The sequence below is a fragment of the Pogona vitticeps genome, chromosome 1, assembly GCF_051106095.1.
Source record: "Pogona vitticeps strain Pit_001003342236 chromosome 1, PviZW2.1, whole genome shotgun sequence".
NCBI classification, from domain to species: domain Eukaryota; kingdom Metazoa; phylum Chordata; class Lepidosauria; order Squamata; family Agamidae; genus Pogona; species Pogona vitticeps.
Genome location: NC_135783.1, coordinates 332,809,495 through 332,818,062, shown reverse-complemented (window position 1 = coordinate 332,818,062; position 8,568 = coordinate 332,809,495). Strand labels below are relative to the sequence as shown.

The following is an 8,568-nucleotide window of genomic DNA, read 5'->3' as shown; positions in this document are numbered from 1 at the left end:
CAAAGCAGCTGCTGCTGTATTAAATATAAGATTAGTCTTCCTATGCCTTTATATTTCAATTAAAATTAAAATTTGCAAAGATTAGATCTCTCCCACCCAACACATGCAAGTACTTCAATGTCCTACGTTTTATTGTGCGCAAAGCATTCATTATTTCACATTGTAAAAATTAACCACACACATATTCATTCACAAATTAGATCATCTTTATCATACACCAATAAATCTTAAAAAACAGATTTCTGATATCAATATAGTTTTGCTGATTGCATTTGTGAAATAGAGAAGCTGACAATAGCTTCATACAGTCTCTCAAGTATTGGCATAAATAGAACTTTTTAAATAGAACTGCATGTTGCAGGCAAATTTTGATAGAAACATTAGCATGAATATAAACAAAATGCTCTGGATGTAGCTAAAAGCATGATAACTTGAAATAACAACTAATTAAAAACTAGAATCATCATTTCTAAAGTGTTGGATAAAGAGAAGCTGCAACCTGAAATACTAGAAGTTAAAACAAAGTATTTATACAACAAAATTGTGATATGAAACTGATGAAATCATTTATATGCTTTTTGGAGGTATTCTTATTAAAAGGTGGAACAAAATCCACTTGGGATTTTTATACACCAGATAAGCAATCTTATTTAAAATTACAGCACAACTGGATTTTAGATCATTATACTTCATGTTTCTTTGTCCATGCTTCCAGGCTCTCTTAAAGCTTCTTTGATATTTAAAAGCTTTTTTGAGAGAGAGAAAGTGTCATATGTTCAGTTAATCCTATATGCAGAGCAGCTTCATAAATATGGTCCTAGGTCCATAGCAAAGGCATATTAGGAGCCCCTAAGCTCATAAATAGGTATATTTTAAAGTAGAGGGCACTTGTATTCCAAATCAAAAAACCTGAACTGTTAAAAGGCATAATTGAGAAAGGGCAAGGTAGGGGAAAGGAACCCTGTCTCTTTAGCTGCAACAGTTTTAAGCACAGAGCTAAAATAACACTGAATTAAACACTTCACTTATGACATTGGAATTCTGCACATATTACATTATTTCTATGAAGATATTTTACAACATAGGAGTTTATTTAACTGACAGAAGATGTTAACATGATAAGATGCAGTTAGTCTCTCCTCTTCGGTCCATACATTCAAGGTTGTACTCAAGCTTCTCCCAAGTCTTCAGCCATGTTGCCCCCGGCGGTCTTTGGTGTGCCTCCTTTCCTTCACCATCTCTATGAGTTTGACTTCCTGTTCTTTCTTTAAATAAAGAAAAAGAATGTAATCATATTCTGTTAAGACTGGAACAGAACTAAACATAATTGATAAAAGCCACTGCATTTTCACAGAGAAAACAAAAATCTTCATGCAGTACACAGTGAGAGTTTCACAGGGTCTTGGAAATCCTAAACATCCTGCTTCTAAGTAACATACCCCAAGTATTTCTCATCTCTTGTTATTCTTAATAAGTGAGAGCCCTGTTTATCACTCGGCAGGAAGGACATAAAAGTGCCATGAAGTGCTATCTTCTCCTCATGACCAGGTGTTTCCCAGCATCCACTGTGACCATGTCAATGTTGCCTTGGCCTGTAGCCAACCTGGGACTGGGCTACTTGGAGAGTGGGACTCCCTGCAGGTGGACCTCAGAGGTCAGGTTTCCACTTAGGTCTGCTAGGGAGATATTTATGAGCCTCCCTGCCCCTCTCCAGCTGAATCTTTGCTTTGTCTTCATTCACCCGTTCTTCAAAAGCACCGTTTGGCAGGCAGCCACATAAAGTGAGAATTTGGGCAGATACATTCTGTCTTATGCTGTATATTTATACCTCTGAATACTCCTGAGATCACTTGCTTTGTCTCAGCTTTGAACATAGGAACAGATTCAGATTGGGAAAATAGGGGTCAGGGATCCTGTGAGGGATCTTGGGGTGAAGGCTAGCTTGGGAGGAGGGTGCTCTGGTCTCCACGACAGATGGCAGCAGATCCCACTTGATGGTTTTGTGCCTGAACTGGGTATCCTATATACTGTTATTCCACAGGATACTTAGCCAGAGGGTTAGGGATACATCAGTTGGCAACAGGTTGTCTGGAGTTGTTATACAGTTTCTTATGTATGCAAAGTCAATGCTAACGTCTGCTGTAACCACTAGAGCCATGGCCATTTATTTATCCACCTTTTCAATAACTGTGTGTGGCATCTTTTGTTAAGGAGTTAAGGATTGTGCCCTGAGCATCCAACCGTGTCCCAATAAGACACAGGAATAGCATATTACTGTCTCTGACCCAGACCTCAAGGAACCACTTTAGAATTCAGTTCAGGTTCATGTGTGACTGAGAGGGACATGGTGGCACTGCAGGTTAAACCACAGAAGCCTCTGTGCTGCAAGGTCAGAAGAGTCATAACATCGAATCCACGCGACAGAATGGAGCTCCCGTCACTAGTCCCAGCTCCTGCCAACCTAGCAGTTCAAAAGCATGCAAATGCAAGTAGATAAATAGGTACCACTCTGATAGGAAAGTAACAGCGCTCCGTGTCTAGTCGTGCTGGCCACGTGACCACGGAACATTGTCTTCAGACAAACACTAGCTCTATGGGTTGGAAATGGAGATGAGCACCACCCCCTAGAGTTGGACACAACTGGACAAATTGTCAAGGGGAACCTTTACCTTCATGTGTGACTGAGGGCTCAATCCTAACAAGCCAAAATCGCTGAGACCTGACTGAACTGACATGATGCCAGCTGACCCTAGGTTGATTCAAATCTCTGGCGAGCTTAGGGATGTTGGAAATTAATTACAACTGCCTTGACTCTGGCCTAACTTAATGACATCATGCTGCCTTGACCCTAACTTGGTATCATTATAATGATGGTGACTGAGCTCAGAGGGGTTTGGAGCTGGATCCCCTTCTCTACCCTTGCTTGGTTCTTCTGCCAGATGATCTCATAGAGCACAGAGGTTGTCCCAGCAAGGCTGGGCAGCATAAGAGGATTGTGCTAGCACAAAAGGCTTCTGTACAAACACACTACATCTAGCACTTCTTTGAGTCTGACTGCACTGCTGGTCAGTCTATGGCTCTGGTAACATACTTTGTTCCAAAGGAGTGCCATTCTGTTTAGAACACTAGCCATGAAAAATCTGTCAAATAAGACTGAACTCAGCTCATAGTCCACTGTGAAAAACTATGGCATGGCAGTGAAATGACTAAGAAAGATCTTGTCTTTACCAAGGCAAGGTCTTTTCCGCTTGCTGTCATCTGGTTAACCATTTCAAGTACTCCACGGACTACTGTTTTTGCTCCTGTAACATGAAGGCTGACATCTTGGCAGCCCTCAAGGACTTATTTTTCTAAACTCTTTGACTAGGGTCCAAGTAATTGCAAATCTAGTTCTGCATGTCTGAGAGGACTGTTTCCTGAACAACAGCTGTTATATCATGAGTAGAGATGGGGACAAATCGGAAAAAAAATTGATGCTTTGTCAGGATTTGTCATTCATCAAAGTTGACGAATAGATGATGTGACAAAGCACCAAATTTTAGCATTGAATCAGGAAATATTCCTCGATATGCTGTTAAAACACAGTGTTCTGCTGAACAGATGATCGGTGGGACATTAACAAGCAAGCTGGATAGGGAGCAGAACTGTTTTCTGTCCCCACAGCCAGCCTGCTTTTCAATGTCCCACAATGACAAGCAGGTTGGCTGCAGGAACTGAATCTGGGGTTTGTCTTCTGGGAGCCAGCCTGCTTGTCAATGATGTCATTGACAAGCAGGTTGACTGTGGGAACTGAGCCTGGGGTTTGCATTCCTGCCTGCTTTTCAGTGATCCCACAATCAGCTGATTGTAGGGACATTGACAAGCAGGCTGGCTGTGGAATGGAAACCCAGGGTTTGCCTGCCAGCAGCCAGCCTCCTTGTCAATGTCCCACTGATCAGCTGATTGTTGGGACACTGACAAGCAGGCTGGCTGCCGGAAAGCAAACCCCATTTCCATTCTGCAGCCAGCCTGCGCAAAGCGTCAAATAAAAATGGGTAAATATTTGTCCCTTTGTATTCATCAGGGTCTCTGGATACAAAGGGATGAATATCTAGTCACAAGTATTTCACAAATATCACAATTTGCTTTTTTTATTCGTCCCCATGTCTAATCATGAGTCAAAATGCTTTTGAAATTGAAGAGGCTTAAAGAAGAAGCCATTTTTGTGACATGGCACTGGTGAGGAAGAGGGTTTTTTTAAGTTGACGATCCACATGGACATGTTCAGGCCCTTAGGTGTCAAAATCAGCTTGTTATGTTTATGTGTTCACCAATTATTTTTATTCTCTTTTTATATCTGTCTCTTACCACCACCACTTTATACCAACATGCCTCCAACATTTTACATATACAGTCTACTCTTACATTGTAGTGTAATTATAAGTAGTGTAATTCAAGTTATTTGGCTGGGTACTCTGGAATTACAAGATTGCAAGGGGGTTGTTTCTGTTTTAATTGTGCCTTTGGCCATATCATCCTTCTATTAATTGAGTGGAAGATGTGGTATGAAGAAAACCATTTTCCTTATACCAAGAAATCAAGCATAACCCAATCCCATTGTGCTTAGCATATGCTGAACAATATGTATCTCAGGGGTATTATATGAAAAGCAACATTATCGATCACTTACATGTGAACATCTGTTCTGAATTCTACTTAAAGATACATACCTTCTGGGAAATGATATTCGTTTCCTGGAATTAATTAGAATGTTGCTATGTACTTCAATATTGTATGCCCATGTGGTAAATTATTACACATGTTCTCACCCCAACCCACATTTCAGTGATTCATTTTACAAAGCAAGGACACCTGATTCCGTTCTAGATACATATTTGAATATGTTGCTATGTAGGAGGGTAAGCATAAGCTATTATGTTGAAAGAAAATTTCTAAAGCTCTCCACAATGAGCAGACACACACAAGGATAATAAAACCAAACCCAGCATAACAGCATAATAGTAGCAGAACAGTTTCTTTTGTTATTCCTAGTGTTTATGATTCACATATGCTGTCTATTCTAGGATGACTCATTCAACTCTGTGTATTTGCTAGCATAAGTTTGGTTTCAGCATTTACTGGATGAACTCCTTCCATATTCTACAATATACTATAAATGAAATTTATTGATCTACAGGAACTGAGGTCTAATTCAGATATCTGGGGATTCTCACTGCAATGAACTGAGCAGCAGTAAAACATACTCTGAAGTGCAATACTAGTACAGTGGTGCCCCGCATAGCGAGGTTAATCCGTTCCGGATTAACCATCGCTATGGGGAAACATCGCTATACGGAACAGAAAACGCCCAGAAACGCATTAAACTTAGTTTATTGCGTTCCTATGGCTCTAAAACTCACAGTTGTGCGAAGTTTCCCCATAGCGCCGCCATTTTCGCGCCCTCGGTAAGCGAAGGCAGGGCACGAAAACAATGCGGGCGGCCATTTTGGGTGTTCCGGCGGCCATTTTGGAACCGCCGAACAGCTGATTCCCCGACATCGCAATGCAAAGACTGGTAAGTGAAACGCTTACCGATCATCGCAATGCGAGTTTTGCCCATTGGAACCATCGGTATGCGATTGCATTAGCGATCCCAAAAGAGGGGTTGCTATGCAAATTCGTCATTAAACAGTGCGCTCATTATGCGAGGCACCACTGTACGCTGATTTCCAAGTGAAATTTATATATAACCAGAAAATCCAGATTAAAGGAGATATAAGATTTTAAAATCCCATAATTCTCTGGTCCTTGATTCCACAGCATTCACTAAATATAACAGTTTATTTAGATGCAGCTGCATGCAGTGTAGCTAAAGTACACATATGTATCAACGTTCCTATAAGAAACCTGAATGTACTACAAATTTTGTTAAGATGTCCCTTCCTCAATCATAAGATTACCATTCCTGCGGTTTGGCTAGAAAGAGGAAATTCCACTTAGTAGTGTAGAGCTCTCTTTCCTATCTATAATTAATTATGTGCTGTCAAGTCAGTTCAGACTTAAGGTGACCCTATCCAGGATTTTCTAGGTAACCAGAACTCAGTAGTGGTTTATCATTCCCCTTTCTTCTGGGGACACTTAGGGACTGTGCAAATTGCCCAATGAGACACAGGCTAGTTCGTCTTCCAGAAAGCATTGTGGGGAATTGAATTCCTAACCTCATACCCTACTCTCTAAGCTATCCAGCCAGCCAGCTCTTTCTCTCTACATAGCATGTCTCTACAATCTTGGAACTTTCAGTACACACCTCATTCTAGCACTCATGTTGACCTGCCAGTCAACATTCTAACTTTTGTACCCAGAAAAAGCCCATTATTCTTGTTATATGGAAGCTCACCTCCCAATCAACAAAGTAGCCCTATTTAGACATTACAGAATCTGGCATTATCAAAATACTTAGCTCTAGACCCATCTCCTCCACCACCACCTTCTTCAAGCTTTCAAAGCCAAGTTTGAAGGGAAATTCCTGCTTGCACATAGGCTCTCAATGTGAGCAAGAATCTAGATTTTCCAGAGCTTGCTTTCGTGTACAACCTACATGTGAGTAGGAATCTCTCCTCTTCAGACTCATCATTGCCCATGTGAAGAAAAGGATGATGGGAGCAGGGCTAGGTACTCACTTCTAAATTTGTTGACAACACTGGATTCTATAATGTCTGTATAAGATTAAAATGTACAAATTCCACAATGAAAAATTTTGAAATAATGAAGATTCTGTTCCAAACTGACAGAGCAACAATTGTGAATCCATGTCTACCTGTTTCACTTTAGCCTGATCATGCAATTGTGATTAACAAAATGATTGTACATAATTATTTTACTCACTCACTCTCTCTCTCTCTCTCTCTCTCTCCACACACACACACACACTCTGGAAATGTCAATGCTGACAGTATTCCTTTGGTTCATTCATTATTAAACAAATCAAAAAGTTAAGAATGCAAAATTAACTTCTTGGTTTATAAACTACATAGCTTTAAATTTTCCCCTAACTTAACTTGATCACTTACAAGCTAACCTTCCGTGAATGGCTTTCTTTACTCCCATTGCTCTTCTGATCAACTGAGTTATTCATATGCCGAGATGAAGAGGGCAAAGTGGAAGTAGAGGAAAAGGTGGCAGCCCCACTGGAATTGCTAGAACGAGTGCGGAAGGAATCATCTGAAAGATGAGTAAAGCTTAGTCAGAAAACAGATGCATGCTAGTATTATTAAGAAAGCTGTACATTTGATATTTCAGTGTATGGGCTGTTCACAGATAGCACTGTAGGTGTGCTTATGTATCTCATGCAGCTACAACAGAACTAAGGAAAAAAGGCCCTTAATGTTTTGGGGCCCAGTAGAAAGCCACCAGAAGAACTGTGACAAAAATATATTTCAAAAGTAACTAAACTACTTACCTGTAAATGAGTACATAGAACTCTTTCCTACTCCTGATACAGAAGTATATCCTGTTGAAGAACTTTTGCTGAAAGGATATAAAAATCAGTAATGATATTTTTAGGCATAACCCTATTTAATAAAGGGAAACTTTCCCCATACCCCCAGTTCATCTCAGTTCAAAAAAAGGCTCAACTAAAATGAATTATCCCACCTCTGTGGAAAATAACCAGCATGATTCCATTTTGAAGTTTAAGGCCTACTACACTACTGATGTCATAATCTGTAAAATGAATCGTTCCGAGCACCATTTCTAAATTTTCACCATGGACCGTCCACAATTTCTATTACTGTTTCTTTCCCTCTGCACAAAAATTGCCTGGTGGACGCATGACAAAAAAGGCTAGCAGAAGGGCATTATTTACTAGTTGTTTTTTTTAAAAAAACACCTGTCTTTCTCTCCAAAGAACTTCAGGGCAGCTTAAAACACAACAGGGAAGACACACCAAAGAAAATAATTAAGAACAGAATAAAATAAAATAAAATAAAATAATGTACATTTTTCTAATGAGGAAAAATGGGGCCAGAGAAACTCAGCTAAATGACGGTGCAATGGTACAGAAGAGCATTAATTGCCTCTCAAGTGCCCTTAATAAGGGAGCCAACTTTGGGTTAAAGATTTTTACAGAACAGGTAAGACCACAGAGAAAGCCACATCCCAGATCCCAACCAAAGACACTTCTTAGGGCAACGGGACAAGGGACAAGGTCTGATTGTCTACAAATTTGAGACTTGGCCTTAAGAAGAGATCCCAATGTGGATGTAATGAAATGAATGGTGTAATCCAAGGTGGTGTCTAATATTTTTTAGTAGGAAGGAGATCCATTTGTGAAATTGCTAATGCTAGATTTTCATGGACAGCTAATGCTTTCTGTGTAATATAATACATGACATGTTATTCTGATTTAAGATATCAGATTTCTTTTTAACTTGCGTCTTTATTTTATTAACAAGGCAGGACTTCTAAGGTCAATGAAAGGGCAGTTTTTTGATTCAAAACCTTCCTTAGAGGGTCTGTTGAAGCAAATTAAATGTGTCACAAAATCTTCTTCCAGTTTATCAAATAAATGCTGTGCAGTACTTTCAGTCA

The 8,568-nt window shown here is 39.9% G+C and overlaps 1 protein-coding gene across 9 annotated transcripts in view; it reads right to left on the bottom strand.

Annotated features, from left to right (window-relative positions):
• Positions 1–184: 184 nt before the first annotated feature.
• Positions 185–8,568, bottom strand: part of PPP4R4 (protein phosphatase 4 regulatory subunit 4) — a 116,369-nt gene continuing 107,985 nt past the window's right edge. For 3 of the 9 annotated variants that reach the window (XR_012082650.2, XM_020814427.3, XM_078383749.1), the window contains 3 exons: positions 7,439–7,506; positions 7,050–7,200; positions 185–1,265 (listed from right to left, as the gene is read on the bottom strand). Coding sequence is in view for 6 of the 9 variants with exons in the window: in XM_020814427.3 (XP_020670086.3) it covers positions 1,241–1,265; positions 7,050–7,200; positions 7,439–7,506 (244 nt within the window). In the remaining 3 variants the exon portion in view is untranslated. The remainder of the gene's footprint in view (positions 1,266–7,049; positions 7,201–7,438; positions 7,507–8,568) is intronic. The other 6 variants (XR_013540805.1, XM_020814423.3, XM_020814425.3 and 3 more) reach the window with 2 other exon arrangements.